This window comes from Pogona vitticeps, chromosome 1 (genome assembly GCF_051106095.1).
Source record: "Pogona vitticeps strain Pit_001003342236 chromosome 1, PviZW2.1, whole genome shotgun sequence".
Taxonomy (NCBI): Eukaryota; Metazoa; Chordata; class Lepidosauria; order Squamata; family Agamidae; genus Pogona; species Pogona vitticeps.
This window is the reverse complement of record NC_135783.1, coordinates 73,819,081-73,836,497: the sequence shown is the minus strand read 5'-3', so window position 1 is coordinate 73,836,497 and position 17,417 is coordinate 73,819,081. Positions and strand designations below refer to the sequence as shown.

General features: G+C 40.4%; 1 protein-coding gene and 1 long non-coding RNA gene across 5 annotated transcripts in view; one reads left to right on the top strand and one right to left on the bottom strand.

Annotated features, from left to right (window-relative positions):
- The window catches only part of LOC140705935 (uncharacterized), an 84,984-nt gene extending 68,875 nt beyond the window's left edge, over positions 1–16,109 (bottom strand). For 2 of the 3 annotated variants that reach the window (XR_012085567.2, XR_012085568.2), the window contains exons 1-2: positions 15,973–16,109; positions 13,076–13,187 (exon numbers count right to left, since the gene is read on the bottom strand). This is a non-coding gene — a long non-coding RNA (uncharacterized LOC140705935). Of the gene's footprint in view, positions 1–11,386; positions 11,503–13,075; positions 13,188–15,972 lie in introns of those variants that run through there. The other variant, XR_012085569.2, reaches the window with a different exon arrangement.
- A 77-nt stretch (positions 16,110–16,186) lies between these two features.
- The window catches only part of AKAP12 (A-kinase anchoring protein 12), a 78,515-nt gene continuing 77,284 nt past the window's right edge, over positions 16,187–17,417 (top strand). The window contains exon 1 of one of the 2 annotated variants that reach the window (XM_072995258.2): positions 16,187–16,522. Coding sequence is in view for 1 of the 2 variants with exons in the window: in XM_020806441.3 (XP_020662100.3) it covers positions 16,367–16,522 (156 nt within the window). In the remaining variant the exon portion in view is untranslated. The remainder of the gene's footprint in view (positions 16,523–17,417) is intronic. The other variant, XM_020806441.3, reaches the window with a different exon arrangement.

The following is a 17,417-nucleotide window of genomic DNA, read 5'->3' as shown; positions in this document are numbered from 1 at the left end:
ACTGCCCTAGAGCACTGAACGATAACACTGCAGAGCTGGAAGAGACCCAGAGGTCATCTAAAACACTCCTGAAAACTAAAGCATTCCTGACAGATGGCCATCCAACATCTGTTTAAAAACCTCTGACTGCAAAGAGTCCAATGCCATCTGAGGAAGTCCATTTCACTATTGATCAACCACAAGTATCAGGTTCTTCCTAATATTTAGTCCACATTAGTTTCCTGTAATTAGATGTTAGAGCTTAGAACTAAAATAAGATTTTTTTTAAAAAATTGTTCTCCTCATCCTACCACATTATCTTGAAAAATCTCTGTAGTAAAATGAAAGATGGGACAGGAAGAACAGTTTGAACCATTTATTTAATTTCTAGTGATTACACTTGAAAATATAATTCATTTGGAAAAATTCCCTGCAGCCTATATTAACTCTACTCAACTTTTGAAGAAACTGCCATGCTGCAATCTCCCAAATGCTAGTTATCTCTTATCTGTGAAATATGTTTGAATAAACTTTCAGTACTGGCCAGCTATGGAATGATAAGTCCACTGCAAATTTGCTCTTCTGCTGTCTGCACAATGACTACATTTTCGCCTCCAGCAATAAAATCCTGTTAACCAGTATCAGCTTGGCTCCCTTGCAAAACCTTTTCTGCAGTACAAAATGAGTCCAAGACACTCAACTTCCACAGAGTAGCAGAGGGAGGCAGAACTGCAAGGGTCAACTTACTACAATTTATTCTAGGGATTCTCCTTCAAGAGACACGGAAATGCTGATTAGTAAATTTAAAAAGTTTGCTCTGATCCATTTTTTGATGGCCATAGTATTTCATGGTCAGCATTGTCCATATACAACATTGGGAAACCCGTGGCCCTCCAGGTCTTTCCAGACTCCAGCACTCATCACTTTTGAGCTTAGTTTTAGGTTTAGATGACACACTCATACCTATATTTGAATGATATGTTTTTAAAATCTTTATCGAAAGAACATGGAAATAACAACAACAAAATAATAACAGTATAGGTCTTTCACTAGAAATGTATAATCTGATATTTTAAAAAAAAAAGCAAAGCATGCTGCTTATATACCGCCCCATAGCGCTTCAAGCACCCTCTGGGCGGTTTACAATTTAATTATGCAGGCTACACATATAGTACCTTAACACCACTGTAACCTGTATCAAACAGATTAGAATACTGCACCAAAGACTGACATGGGGGGGGGATAATTCTTGTCATTCTTAAGAACATTAAAAAAACCACCACAAAAACATGTGTTAAAGAAACCATCTTGGGAATGTGGTAGTTTAAGCAATTATTTCTCAGCTTCAGATGTTCTTGGATGAAATGATCTCATGGTGGCTTTCAATATCATCAGTCATGATAACCTTTTCAGTTGCCTCTCTGGGATGGGACTTTGCACCACTGTCTTAGCTCCAGCCCTTCCCCATGGATAAGCTCAAGATGGTAGTGATGGGGGACTACCATTTGACACCTTGGCTTTTGGTTTGTGGGTTCCCTCAGGGTTCTGTTTTGTCCCTCGTGCTATTTAACATATATATGAAATCACTGGGAGGATTTGTGCAGAATGTTAAGGGTTTGTGCCACTAGTATGTTGATGAAACCTACCTCTATGGTTACAACTGTATCTGTGTTTGTGCAAGGTTTCTGTAACTTGCTATGGTGAATCAATGAGGTGCTGAGGCATACCTTAGTTGTACGATCAGGCAATGTGATCAGACGCACTGTTGCATGCAACCTAACTATGCGTTTCAGTGGGAATGGGACATCACAGTCTAACATTATACCTTAACACCAACCAATTAGGAAAATTCTTTTTCCTAGGCTTGAGGCAAGCCCTACCCTACTCTTCCTGTTATTTTGCTTCCATTGCTTGTTGTTCTCTCTCCCTTCTTGACATCCAGACCATGTGGTTGCTATGGAGAACATTTATTCCACCTGGAAGAGAATCCATCCTTTCTTTTCTACCCTTTTTATTCTTTTGATTGTAACTGAAGTTACACATCTGTAAGCTAAGATGCTTTTATTTTCTACTGAAGCTACTTGTAGAGTGATGTTTACATACAAAGGGCTAGTCATTGTGATAACAAAAGGGTTAAATGGAAACTCGGCCTTTTAGCTATTCTCCTTCACATTTCCCCTGTGTCACAGCTGATTTTTGTTGTACTTTTTTTCTGCTAACTAAAAAGGAATTAACTAAAAAATTATCCAGTAGACTGAGATATGCCCCAGGACACATGCCCTATGTCCGTTAGCCACAACCATTAGCCACAACCAGCAAATCTTATGTAAACATGAATAGGATTCTGTTCTTTCTCCTTTCCATCTAACTCCAAAGAAGCTGGTCCTATGTCAGTGTGCTGTCAGTAATGGCTTTTAAAACTGAATCTGGCAGCCTACAATGTTTTTTTTTTTGCAGCACACAATATGTTTACGGCTTTTTAATGTTTATTTTAAATGCTTTAAAATTTTTACTATCATTATTGTTTAATCTTGCAACATCAGTTTTTAGTGGATCTATTTTTTATACTCATTTGTAAATTGCCTGGAACAAAGATGGCATAGAACTGACATTATTAAACACCACCACCACCATCATCATTATCATCATATATATATTTTTTTGTTTTTTGTTAGTGTATAAATCAATTTGAGCCAGTTTGTACAAAGGTTTTCACAAACAGCTTTGGCTTCTGCTGGCTATGGCAAATGGAAATGTATATTTTGTAGTCATGATGAGCACCATCACATAACATGTAACATATGGCATAAGCAAAATTTTAAAAAAACAGTGAAAAATCCACACAAAGGAACATGTAATACAAATTAGTAAACAAATTAGTAAACAATTTCTTAAATCCCATCAAGTCTGAACTGCACAGTTTTTCTATAATTATTTTAAATGCACTATGTGATAAATTAAAAGGAATGTGGTGGCACTGCAGGTTAAACTGCAGAAGCCTCTGTGCTGTAAGGTCAGAACCCAATCTTCACCAAACCTGAAAGGATGGTAGAGGAGAGTCAGAGGAAGTTTCCCTGCATTTTGGTGTCTCTAGGTGCCTTGGGGGCTGTTTCATAGCCAAACGAATTGATGAATCAAAAATCGCTAAAAATTCATTGATTACTGATTTGTCAGGGCATTGAGTCATATGAATATGATTCAACAAATTAGCGATTTTTAAAACAAATGTGGTCATTCATTTTTTAAAAAATTTGCACCCTTCTATAATATTTATACAATATTTTTGTTGAGGATAGGATTTTGAAACAGACGCGGCCTCCAAAGGCCAGTGGTTTGATTCTGGGACCTCTAAAGGTTGCTCATCCTGATGTAGAAGGAGGTGACTCCTGGTGGCTTTTCTAGTAATTAATTGCTTTATATATCTGATACGGAAGATGTTGTCCCATCCCAACTACGATTGCTGTCATGGCAGGAGTGCAGAGTGTGTGTCCCATGTAGCTGTGAAAGATAACTGTGCTAGTCTGTGTCACTGCCAATGATGTCATTCTCATTGCACAGGCAAAATCACATAACAGGGTTTCTGCCAGTGTATGAGGCAGCTGAATAACAATATGATCTAACTATGTATCAACTATGTGATAATCAGATGCCATGGATGAAAAAACACATACAATTATACCTACTTAATTTAAGTTGCATGGACTATAATTGGGATATTTCTTGGACTGAATGTATGGCTATAATTATTGACTATATTTCTGTCAGAAATGGGCACACAACTATTCTAATATAGGTAGTAAGTAACCAATATGGAGGGCAGACTAGTTGTTCTGGTGTGTACATATATGCAGGTAACATTTTAAATCTCAAAGCCAGATTCTTCCTGGGCTTAGGTGCCTGTAAGTCCCATCAATTTTGCATACAGCACAAAAATTGCACTGACAGTGGTGAAGTAAGTTGTGATTCAAGCCACTGATATATGACATTCAGAGGACTGGTTCTCAGCTTTGGCATACAAGCCAAACTGGCACAAATATACCATAGATAGGAAATAAATCCCATGATAGATAGAATCTAGTGTCTTGAGATCGCTTACAGCTTCATTTTGCAAAACTAATTGCAGTAGATGGAAAAATGACTTAGACGTCCCCTTTCTCACTTTCCTCTACAGCAGCTTTGCCTCCTCACAAAATTCTCTGTTGCTACTTTCCCCTCCCTTATCACACTCCTGTGCCTTGCTTTTCATCTCCTCTGGACTCTTCCTTCCTTGCTCAGTTTCTGTTTTTTATCCTTCAGGTCTTTATTGCTCTTGAAAATCTATTTTTTTCACAACTATGAGAAGTCAATTGGGCAGTATCAGAAAGCTTTCCCTCTAAAACATTCATATCCAGAGATAAATCCTGGATGAAATCTCTTAGTTCCTTCAGAATCAATTCCTGCACAAAAGTTATAGAACCAATTCTAACTTTTGTTTACCATTTATAAACAGGCAATGAAGGAGAAGCTGGCTGGATAGTTCAGTAATCTGGCTACAGGTATCTGGCTACAGAGTCAGAGCCTGACAGTTCAATTCCCCACTGAACCTCCTGTAAGTAGAGCCAGCCTGTACGGCCTTGGGCAAGCTGTACAGTCCCAGGATGCCCCCAGAAGTTGGTAAGGGTAAATCACTTCTGAGTATTCTCTATCTGGAAACCCCCATTATATTTCAGTGAGCTTTTATGGATACATTTGCTTTTTCAGAAATAACTGAAGATGCTTCATGCATACATTCTCATTTTCAAGAATGTGACTTCATTTCTGAAGATTTAGCTGTATTTAAGAAAGCTTACTCTAAAATATAACAAGGTGCCACCATGTGTTTGTTTTTGTTTTATTTCATTATTTTATTTCATTATTTTTTTTTTAAATTCAATTTATATGCCGCCCAAACTACCCAGAGGTCTCTGGGCGGCTTACAATAATTAATTTTATTTTGCCTTTTGGTCTCTTTTGATAGCCTGATTCACTTTCTCTGTGGTTTCTGCTCCACAAACCTTGGAGCCAACAAGAAAGTCTTGCTTCTTCAGGAGGGTATAATAGGATGGGTACAATTAATAGAAGCAGGAGAAGAAGCAATCCTACTTTGCTTCTTCAATTTCTCCCTAACTGAGTTGCATTAAAGATGTTGTTTTCTAAAGTAACTAGGATATCTTGATTAAAGCTACTTTTCGAAAGCAAAACATTGTTTTCCTACCCCGCCCCTCATTGCTTGTTCAATCAGCTCCTTTGCTGCTTCTTTGTAAAGAAAACATGCTTCCCACTGAGCAGTTCTCTACAAATATTAATGTAGCTCAGAGCAGAAGGGAATGTGAACCTCGAAGTACCTGTCTGATTCCAAACAAGCCTGTTGCCTGTTTTTTTAGGATGGGAACAATTATAAGAGGAGACCACAGAAGAATTACAGAGATCACGAGAAGATCATATGAGCTTTCGTTCTGTGTAATTAAGAATGGTTTGGTCAAGGTTTTTGAATCTGTAGTGTACATCAAAACAGGAAAACAAAAGTTGGGCTATAAAAAGAAAATGACTTGATTGTGCAGCTCATTGTAAATATACAGAGGCCTCAGAATCACCCATTTAATTCTGCAGAGATGAGAAAAATCTTAATCCAATTACCCAGTTTAATATCCTTGGTACTGATCAAGTCAGATGATAGTTCCACTTGTTATTCTAATATATAGGTTACTAACTCGTGGTCCTCAGACCTCTGAGGGGGCCACAATGTCTTCACAGGGGGGTCTGCGAAGGCTTGAAGAAATGTTATGATCTTTTGCAGTTAAAACAGAATGAATGAATGAATGAATGAATGAATGAATGAATGAATGAATGAATGAATGAATGAATGAATGAATGAATGAATGAATGAATGAATGAATGAAAAGGAAATGTAGAACAAAATCTTAATTTTCCTTGGTTATTTGTGTAAAACTTGGCTTTTCTAACCTACCAGCTCCATTAAAAACAAACAAAATAAAAAATTTCATTACGAAACTAACAGTTTGATATTTCTGCACATGGTAAATGATGCTGAGTGGCTGAGAGACAACATGTGACATTTCTTGCTACTGCGCAGTCAGAAGTCATGAGAAGAGAGAGAGTCAGAGTGAGTCAGTTTCAGTGTGAGTGTCTGGACTTCTTTGATTTCTGCTAATCATAGAATCATAGAAAAGTGAAGTTGGAAGGGCCATCAAGTCCAACCCCCTGCTCAATGCAGGAATACAATCAAAGCATATCTGCCAGGTGATTATCTAAGTTTTTCTTGCATGTCTCCAGTGTTGGAGCACTCACCAACTCTTGAGGTAACTGGTTCCACTGCTGTACTGCTCTAACAGTTAGGAATTTTTCCTGATATTCAACTGACATCTGGCTTTCTTTAGTTTGAGCCCATTGTTGCATGTCCTGTACTCTGGGATGATCAAGAACCTCCTCTGTATGACAGCCTTTCAAATATTTGAAAAGTGCTATCGTATATTTCCTCAGTATTCTTTTCCCAAGGCTAAACATGCCCAGTTCTTTCAGCCTTTCCTCATAAGGCTTGGTTTCCAGCCCCCTGATCACCCTTGTTGCCCTCATCTGAATTTGTTCCAATTTGTTAGCATCCTTCTTGAAATGTGGTGTCAATAAAATAATAAAAGCATTTGTTTATTGTTGGGTAGAATGATTTTTAATATTATCACAATACATTTTGGGTGAGCCTCAGAATGGTTCACTGGCTGAATTTGAAATGTAAAAGAACTGATGCTGTTGATGAGGGCACATCCTGTTTAAAGCAAAATGAAGCTTTGTCCAGTCATTTTAAAAAATGTCGCCATTATAGCAAGAACTATATGTTGATGAAACCCTTCATGAGAAACTTCGAATAAATATTTGATGCATTTTGGGGTTTTAAAACTTAAGTTAAGTCTTGGCGGTCCGCAGCAACAAAAAAATCTTTAAAGGGAATCCACGGTAAAGAAAAGGTTAAGAACTGCTGTTCTAATGCATGTCCATCTTAACAGTTCAATATAGTTCATTATAGACTAAAATGTGATGCTCCTGAACTAGGGAGCTGTTCAGATACTACCAGTCTTGACACCAATCTACAGTACTCTGCACTCTCAAAGTGGTCCATCCAGGTTCCATCAGTGGATTTATTTAGGAGTAGTTTTCAATGAAGAAGCCATGCTAGTCAGTGCAAGCTTATTGAGAATAATGTTAACAATGTGTTAAAGATTTCTTTAAAAAGAATGAATTTTTATATTTAAAAACAAATATAAATAAATAAATAATAAAATAAATATATAATCAAGAACTAAAATATCAATAATAAATAACATATATAAAGAAACTATGTTTTTATGTCATTTTATGTGAATTATTGGATTTTGTATCTTTATATTTTGCTACAGTACTTGTTTGCTGCCCAGAATAGTGGCCTTGCCACTAGTTGGGCAGGATAAAAATTTAATTAAATAAATAAAAATTAAATAAACAACATTAAAGTTTGATTTCACAATTTTAAAAATGCCTGCTGAAATAAAGAATACAAAGTCATTGTATACCTTATATTTTTCATTGCTCTATGCACAACTGGGACAGAGAATGAATGTCAAAATATGCATACCTCTAATTAACTTTGAGACTTATTTGCTCACTTCAAACAATATAAATGGCCACAGAGTCACCCCAAGATTTTTTGTTGTTGCCCTGAGCAAATTATGCCTTTTTCTGCATTCTCCTTTCATGCTTGAATCTTCTTGTCTGTTAAGGATTACATTACCAAGCTTTTAACCAGATAGTATTTTTCTAGTTTTTTTAAAAAATGCCAGCAGCCTTACATTCATTCAGAAATCAACCTCAAATCAGTTTATGTAACTTCATCACATAAGAATGTAAGAGTAAGTCCCTAGCTAATAACAAAAATCCAATAATTAAAAAAATTAAACAAATATCATATTAAAATTAATAAATAAGAGCAATATTGGTCAACTAGTAATTTAAAGAAAAGCCTGCCTGAATAGAAAGGTCTTTCTCTGCTTGTGGAAGAACAGCAAAGATGGGCTAGCCTGGCCTCCTGTGGGAGGGAGTTCCAAAGTCTAGGAGAAGCAACAGAGAAGGCCCTCTCCTGTGTCCCTACCAAATGCACCTGTGAAGGTGATGGGACTGAGAGAAAGGCTCCTGATGATCCTAATACCCCGGTAGCCCCATAAAGGGAGATACTGTATGGTCTTTTAGACAGCTTACATCCAAGTCATTTAGGACTTTATAGATTAATAACCAGCACTTCAAAACATAGCTGCTTTAACAGGGAAGTTATATGTTCCCTGCAAATGGACCCAGTAGGCAATCTGGCCACAGAGTTTTGAACCCAGCGAAGTTTTTGAAAACCTTCGAAATGCAGGACCACATAGAGTGCATTACAATGATTCAAAAGAGATGTAACTAAAGCTTTTGTCATTGTAGTCAAATTAGAGATCTCAAGGAATGGGTACATCTCAATTTCTCTCAGCTGTTTCAGTAGATGTTAAATAGCACAAGGGATAAAACATAACCCTAAAGCAGTGGTTCTTAACCTTTGTTACTTGGATGTTTTTGAACTGCAACACCCAGAAACCCCAGCCAGCACAGTTGGTGGTGAAGGCTTCTGGGAGTTGCAGTCCAAAACTCCTGAGTAACCCAAGGTTAAGAACCAGTGCCCTAAAGGACCCTGCAGACCAGCAGACAGGGTATCAAACAGGAATCCTCCAGGAGTATAAAAACTTAGTATCTTGTCATGTTAAATTAAAAAGAAAGAAAAGAAAAACAAAGAAAAAAGAAAACGAGTTCTGAGTTGTCCATGACGGATCAGGAAAGAGATCTTGGTGTGCTTGTGAACAGGTTGATGAAAGTGTCAACCCAGTCTGCGGTGGTGGTGAAGAAGGTCAATTCCATGCTAGGTATAATTTAAAAGGGGATGTAAAATAAAACAGCCAACATTATGTCATGACACAAAACTCTAGGAAGGCCACACCTGGTGTATTGTGTAGTTCTGGTCGCCACACCTCACAAAAAAAATGACATAGTAGAATTGGAAAAGGTGGAGAAGACAGCAACTAAAATGATGACTGGGCTGGGGCACCTCCCTTATGAGGAAAGGATACAGCATTTGGGGCTCTTTAGTCTGGAGAAAAAACGCCTGAGGGGGGACATGATTGAGACTTATAAAATGATGCAGGGGGTGGATAAAGTGGCTAGAGGGAAGCTCTTTTACCTTTCACGCAATACCAGAACCAGGAGACATCCACTCCAATGGAGTGCTGGGAGAATGAGAATAGACAAAAGAAAGTATTTCTTGACCCAGCGTTAGTCTGTGGAACTCCTTGCCACACGATGTGGTGATGACATCTGACCTAGATGCCTTTAAAACGGGACTGGAGAAATTCCTGGAGGAAAGGTTCATCGCATGGGGATGTATAATCTCTAGGCTTGAAAGGAAGGCACCTCAAAATGCCAGATGCAGGGGAAGGGGTATCAGGAGACAGGTATCTAGTTGTCTTGTGTGCTCCCAGAGGCATCTGGTGGCGCCACTGTGAGATACAGGAAGCTGGACTAGATGGGCCCTTGGCCTGATCCAGCAGGGCTCTTCTTATGTTCTTATATTATGTTCTTATGTAAAAACCCACCATGTTGAATAATTGTATCAGCCTCAATGGAAAAGAAACCTCACTCAGAGAAATCATAGCAGTCATCTTTAAAGAACAATACAGTTGCTGAAATCCTAAGAACAGTAAGTTGCAATATAGTCCCATTTGAATCAAAAATTTGAGTCACCCAATCTTCATTGATTCAGTGAGCCTATTCTAGTGTGCCTTGCAACACTAAGCAACAAGATTTCACCCAGGGTCTGACAACCAAGTACATTTAAAAAATCATGGTATTGACTGTGAATGCTAACGCATAAAAGCTGTGAGAGCCATGCCAATGATATTTGGGGAATTCTTATTAATCTTTCCTGCTAAGAACATGCAGCTGTACTGGTTTTACACACCCTACTCTTATTGCTATGGACAAGCCCAGATCCCCCACAGTAAACTCAGGTGGACTGTGCTAACTTTCTAGTTCTGAATGGTGGCAGTTGAGAAACAGCTGTTTAGAACAGAGCAGAAAGCACTGGCGGGCAAGCCGATAGGACTGGAAAAAAACCAAGAGTGAGCAGCAGTGTTCCCCCCCCCCATGGTATTTTAATGGTTATTCAAGGCATGGTAAGTTTATTTATTTATTTATCAGATTTCTATCCCGCCCATCTAGACCAAGGGTCTACTCTGGGTGGTTTACAAATTTAAAAACAATAAAACCAAAAACCAAAGAGGCCAAGATGGTGAATCATAAATAATCAAGATATGGCAGTTAAGATATGGCCAGAGGGAAAGCCTGCCCAAATAGCCAGGTTTTAAGTTTGTTCCTGGAAACACCCAGAGAGGGAGCCAGGCGGATCTCCATGGTCAAGTTGTTCCAAAGGCGAGGGGCCACTGCCAAGAAGGCCCTGTTCCTCATTCTTTCCTTCCAGACCTCCCTCGGCATTAAGCCCCTCAGTCACCCGGCCTGGCTGGAACGAGTGACTCTGGCAGAACTGGGTGGGAGAAGGTGCTCTGCCAGTTATTGAGGTCCTAAACTGTTTAGGGCTTTACATGTAAGAACTCTGAAATCAATGTGGAAATGGATGGGCAGCCAATGCAAAGCGGCCAGCGTGGGGGAGATATGTTGGTATCTTTTCACTCCAGTCAGAAGTCTGGCTGCCGCATTTTGTACCATCTGAAGTTTCTGCGTCAGTCTCAAAAGCAGCCCCACATAGAGCGCATTACAGTAGTCTAATCTTGAGACTACGAGCGCATGGACCAACGTAGTGAGTGCCCCCCACATCAAGATAGGGACACAGCTGGGCAATCTGCCAAAGGAACGGAGCCAGGCAAGAGCAAGGCCACCGATTCCCAACTCGGAGAGCAGCCCCAGTAGAATACCGTGGTTGACAGTATCAAAGGCGGCTGAGAAGGACCAGCAGAGACATTTTGCCCCTGTCAGCCTCCCTCAATAGGTAATCAAACAGGGGGACCAATGCAGTTTCCATGCCATGGCGCAGCCTGAATGGATCCAGGGCATTGGTTTCATCCAGAAGAGCCTGTCATCCTCTCACTTGTTTAAAGTAATTATTTGTTCAAATGAAAAGTCATATTTAACCTTAGAATAAAATACTGCTAAAACAGTGTAACTTGCAATGTAGACAGACAACCCATGAAAAGAGAACTGCATCACTAAACGACTGGAGAAAATAGAACTATAAATTAGTGTGAAGGATTGGATGTAATAAAGGATCTGGAGGAATGCATAAAGATTTTAAAAGAAACGTACCTCTCTTTTTGATCCAACATGTAGTTTTAAACATACCACATTGAAAAAAATAGCAATGTTATTCTCCTCCTGATTCTACACACTTTACTTGGAAGGCAATCTCATTTATTCTGGTGGCATCTGTTTGTAGATAGGATTAAGGCTGCATATCAGTGATCCAATTACCTCTTCATGGTTTTCAGAACCACAACTGTTTTACCAATGATTTATATGATGGCTTTGCATTCTGCAATCCCACCTTGCAAGGTAAAATCCTAACATTCCTATCACAGTAAGATTCCTATGATCAATATTAGCTTCCACAAAGAAAAATTCTCATTGTTGTTGTTGTTAAATAAAAAAGTGTGCTGCTTACATACCACCCCATACTGCTTAGAGCTCTCTCTAGGCAGTTTACAGCCTACCCATTGCCCCCCCACTCAATGAGCTGTGCAGACAATTTACCAATCTTGGAAAGATGGACGTTTGAGCTAGCTACCTGAGCCCGTCAGGATCTAACCCAGGTTATGAGCAGATTCTTGACTACACCATGAGTCTCTATTATTATTATTATTATTATTATTATTATTATTATTATTATTATTATTATTATTATTATTATTATTATTATTATTATTATTATTATTATTATTATTATTATTACTACTACTACTACTACTAGTAGTAGTAGTAGTAGTAGTAGCAGCAGCAGCAGCAGCAGCAGCAGTAGTAGTAGTAGTAGTAGTAGTAGTAGTAGTAGTAGTAGTAATCCTTATACTAATTTCAGCAACTGGAGTTCTTCCAAAATTTAAAACAATCACAAAAGATGCTAATTTATTTCCTGAATTTCAGAACTTGGTAATTTTGCAAAAATGTCAGCTCACCCACAAATGTTTAGGATTTGACTTCTAATTTTTAAGCATGATCCTTTGGTCCTCCCCATGCACCAGCAAGGCTGCAAAGTATGTGCTAAGTAACAACAACAAGTTCAGGTCATCCTCCTCCCCATATTAATTTCCTCAACAAGAATCATTCCAATCCCTCCTTAAAATTAAAAAATCAGTGATTTTTGCAAACACGTCATCCCACCTGCAAATTCTTAGGATTTAATTCCCAATTTTCAGGCTTGACCCTTTGGTTCACACCCTGCATCAACAACAATGCTAATAGATTGGCGGGCATGATTTTTTTTTTAGAAATAACTGACTTCAGCTCCTAAAATTCTGTAGAAATAAATACTAAAATGAAATGTTAATATAACAGAAAGACATACGGGGTACATGGTTCCACTAGTGTACAGGGCCCCTCTGGCAGTGCAACTGAACCAACCCTTCGCACTGAAGTGACACATTGCTTCCTGCGCGGCCTTACAGAGTGTGGCCCAAAATGGATCTTGACTTTTAAAATGCTGAAGAATTAGGTCCCTTTCATTAAAAATGTAATTAAATTTGGAAAACCTGTACATATATGTAAACTGCCTGTTATTATTTCAAATATATTTTAAGATAAGACTCTCTTCATACCTTATGCCAACTCTTACGACTACACAGACTGAACCAACCATTACTCCATGGGAAAGGGAGGTAGATTAATTCTCTACTAGGACAGGCAATCCCACGTTCCTTGTTTTCTTCTGTTTAACACTGTAATGTAATCTGATCTCAGAAATTACATAAATAACCTGTTTTGCATGAAAACAAATCTGTATATTTACCCTGGTGCAGCTTGAAGGCTGGGACTTTATTTTGTTGTCTTCTTTTCTTGCTCGCTTTCTACAGCACCTCATTGATTTAGAACATACATTGATGTGTAAATGCCTCCTGAAACTTAGAAGAATAAAATACAAAAATTTAGACAAACGATTAAGGTGCCAAATAAGAAAACCTTGCCTTTAACTGTTTACTATTCTTATATCAACACACATCCACATACATTCAGAAAAAAAAGTTCCTTTAGTATCTGTGCAGCTCCCTTCCACATGCCCCTTCTCTTTAAAACACATTCTAGGCTATAATCTTTTTTATATAATAAGGAATGTATTAACCATTTCCCTACCACTTATTTTATACACTTATTAATAATTAAAATAAGTTAAGTTATTAATAAAAATAAGCTGATGTTTTGGAATTCTATCTATATTTTTTATTATGGCAAGGGGCTGAACCATTGTAAAACAGCTTTTCCATGCTGCACTCCCAATGCTATAATTTCAAACTGATGCAAAGAGACCTGCCCTCTACTCTTCTGATCATGAGAAGAATTAGTGATACAATGAACAAAGCATTACACATTAATCTGTTCATATGCTATTACTGAACAGTGGCTCTTGGCACCAGTGGATATAGGCAGCTTCTTCTAGGCTGCCTAAGAGGGCAGTACGTGATGAACTACAAACTCTTATTCCTTTTGCTTGGCAACGTCCCTTGTTGCTTTTTCCCCAGTGGCAGAAGTACCTCATTCCAAAATTTCAGAGGGACATTTCTCTGTGCCAGCCCATTAGCCATCACTGCTTCTCCTTCTCCCTTACCTTTGTTTACCAGATAAAAGTCACTGCAATAAATTCTACAGCCACAGTGCAACAGAGAACAAAGGAAACTTCCTCATACCAAGTTGAAAGAATGATCAGCCAGCGTCCACTGCACTCATTTAATATGTTCAGTGATTTAGATACTTCTAAATCACTTCTGTTGTGCATCACCGTCTTCAGATACTAGACCTGTTCACGATGCACAACTAAAATTGGATGGAGGTGCTTTCTCAGAATATATGTCTCAATTGCAAGAATTATTCATATAAGAGGAAATTAAACTATTTCTTAGTATCAACAACATATTTTTTTCTTCTAAATAATGAACTGCACTGTAAATTTAACATGTGAATCAGTGGTGGTGGTCATGGTATGTCTTAACTGAGGCAGTGACCAGAAATTGAATTTATAAAATGCTAGGGCTTTAGAAACATAGTTCAAAGCAAAGACAACTTAGGGCCTGAGAAGGGGAGCATTTAACCTGAGAAATAGTGAAATGAGTGTGTGTCCTGCTTGGATTAGGTGCTGCATATTACTCAAAGTGTTTAAAATGTTTCAGGCTTATATTTTACTGAAAGACAATTCCGTCATTATCAATTTAATACTACCTTGCAATGAGATAAGGAGCCATCAATGCTTTTTGTACTTTTGTATTTTCCTGTTTTATCAATGTACAACTGCTGCTTCTCCATCCTTGGATGTCATTAACTTCTTGTACGACTGTTAGAATAGTCACGCAAAGCTGCTATGATAATGTGTGCACTGCTTATGTCAATGTGAGGGGCAAGAATCAGAAAGAATGCAGATATTCTTTTTAAGATCTGCCCTCTCTACTTTGATAAAATCTTAAAAACATCAACATAGTGCTGTATTCAACAACCAGTCTTGGGTCTGTCTGGAGATCATGTGCCATCTGTGCATTGATACGCCATATTTGTGGAGAAACACATTAAAGTAAAGCCTTATAAAAATACCTATAAGTGGATTTATGTCCAATGCCAGTTTGGCCATAGCCATAGTGGATGAAAATCAATGATTTTTTTTAAAAAATCAAATTAATTTAAATCACAATTGAAATAATGATCTAAATTTTTTAATAGTTTTTTAATTTAAATTGCCAGAAATCCATTTTTTAGAATTTAAATGGAGATTTAAATCAATTTGAATTTTTTTAAAAAAAAATCATTGACTTTTATACACTCTGGATATATATTACAGGAAGGTGTGTATCATTTATCAATGTAGAAATCACAGGATCCCATGTTGTGGAAAGATTTCTTCATCCTGGAACCATCACTGAATATTTTGTAGAAGAATTGGGGGTTCTGTATGAAGCACCTGTGGTAGGTGAGGGGTGGGAGAAATGGATACCCTTGTACTTTTCATTTTGTTATCAGCCACTTTTTTACATCAGTTAACATAAAAGGATTTTTTTTCAGCTTTCAAATTTTGAACTATACAAATGTTCTTTTGGGACCACGTGTTTCATGTATGAAAAAGCCCTGACAGTTTAAAGACCAGGTCTGGCTGTATATACATATATCTGTGTACATTAATACAGATAGATTTAGGATATACATATAAATCCCCCACTCACAGGTTGGAATTCTTGCTTTAAATTTTGAAGTTTAAAAGGTGGCCACCCAGATCTATAGAACCTCAAGTATTAGACATCCCTTATTTTGTGCTGACCTGCACGGGAAGCTATGAAATAAGGGATATCTGGCGATTCTTGTCCCTGATGATTTATGTTTAGCAGCTAAGTGTATGCGCGCTGCCCTGGCTGCGCCAGGAAACACTTGAAAACGCCTCATCAGAGCCTTCCTCAGTCTTCAATGCGAGGAAAGGGAGAGCATGTTTAGCTGAAAGCTGAAGGTCATTCTTCCCTCCCTCCCTCCCTCTCAGCCACTTTCTCTCCTAGTCTCTGAGTAATCGAATTATGGCCCATTAATCTAACGCGAGAGGGGGAGAAGAAGGTGACCCTGCTCCTTCCTGTCGTGGGCACTTAGAAGAACTCGAAAGGGCTAGGTGGAGGGAGTGGGGGGGGGTGAGGAAAAAAAAAAGGAGGCCCGGCCCAGAGCTACCTTGGTAAGAGTGGCGGGATGCTAGCTTGTCTCTCCCTCCCGTTCCTTCTTTCTCGGCTCCAGGTTTGATGCTGCAAGGCGTGTCCGGAGCCCTGCTCATGTGATGGAGCAGCAGTGAGAGGCGGGCGGGGGGACGAGGGAGGGAGGTGTGTTTTTTGTTGCCTTCTCTCGCTCACCCAAGGAGTTTGCAGAAAGCTACTGGGCTTCCTCAGTCGCAGCTTGAGCGCTTTCCTGAGCGGCGGAGGAAGAGAGGGCGGGCGCTGCTGCTGCTGCTGCTGCCTGGACATCTTTATTACTGCTACCATCTCGTTATCATTCCTGGGCAGGAAGCGCCGGGTCGCTGGGCAGGAGAGCCGTGAGGGAGCCTCTCGCCACACAGCCGCCGACAAGAGCCATGGGAGCCGGCAGCTCCGCAGAGCAGCGGAGTCCCCAGGACGGGGCGACCGTCGCGGGAGAGTCCCAGCCCGGCAGCCCTGAGGGGCAGACGCCAACCGAGGCGGCCGCCGCTCCCACTGCCGCCCTGCCGGAGGAGCCGGAGGAGCCCGGCAAGGTAAGACCCCCCGCGCGTCCCATACCGTGTGCCTCGGAGAGGACTGGACCTTTGGCGGGAGGGGTGGTTTGACTCAGGCCGCTCCGCCTCGCGGTTCCATCAGCGTAAACTTTTCGGTGGCGCCGAAACACCTGCGGCAGGGGCGCGAGGTCCACCTGCCTCACCTTCCCCCCCCCCGTTTCCCACCCCTGCGTATGTGTGTGTGTGTGTGTGTGTGTGTGTTGATGGGTGGTGGTGGTGGATACGGGATGAAGTTTGGCGGGGTGGGGCGTGGCGCGCGCTTGCCGTGGCTTGGCTCGCCTGAGGGAGAGAACTGCGCAACCGGCACCTCCGCAGTAATAAAACTCCCCTCATCCCTTTGTCTTCTGTCACAAGGAGGGCGGCCCTCCAAAATAAAAAAAAAAAAAGTCCTTGGCGCAGGCGAAGGGCAGAGTTGTTGCGGCCGAGGCGTTTCTCCGAGCCCGCCCACCCTTCCGACCCCTCCGGAGCGCGGCCTGCGTCGCCCGTCTGAGGGTTCCCGCTTCACGCCGCCTTTCCCCCGGGCGCGCACAGGAGCGTCCTATTGTATGGCTCGGGCGCCTTGGCGAGTTGAGTCCGCTGTGCTGGAGAGACCGGGGGAGGGAGGTGGGGAGGGAGGTGTGCGCCCTGCGCGAAAAGCCGGGCAGCCGCCCGTCTCTCATGTGCGCAGAGGGAGCGGTGGTGGAGAGACCCCACCCTATGGCCGGACGGGAGGGACTGGTGCGTGCCAAGAACCTCCTGACTGCAGTCCTGCAGTCAGCCGGGGTTTGGTGGTACCTGCGGCGGCTGCAATTGTAATCTCCTTTTTTTTCTCGTTAGAGGATGCGAGAGGCATGCCAGTGCAAAGGAGGTGGTGGCGGCGGCGGAGACGAGGGGC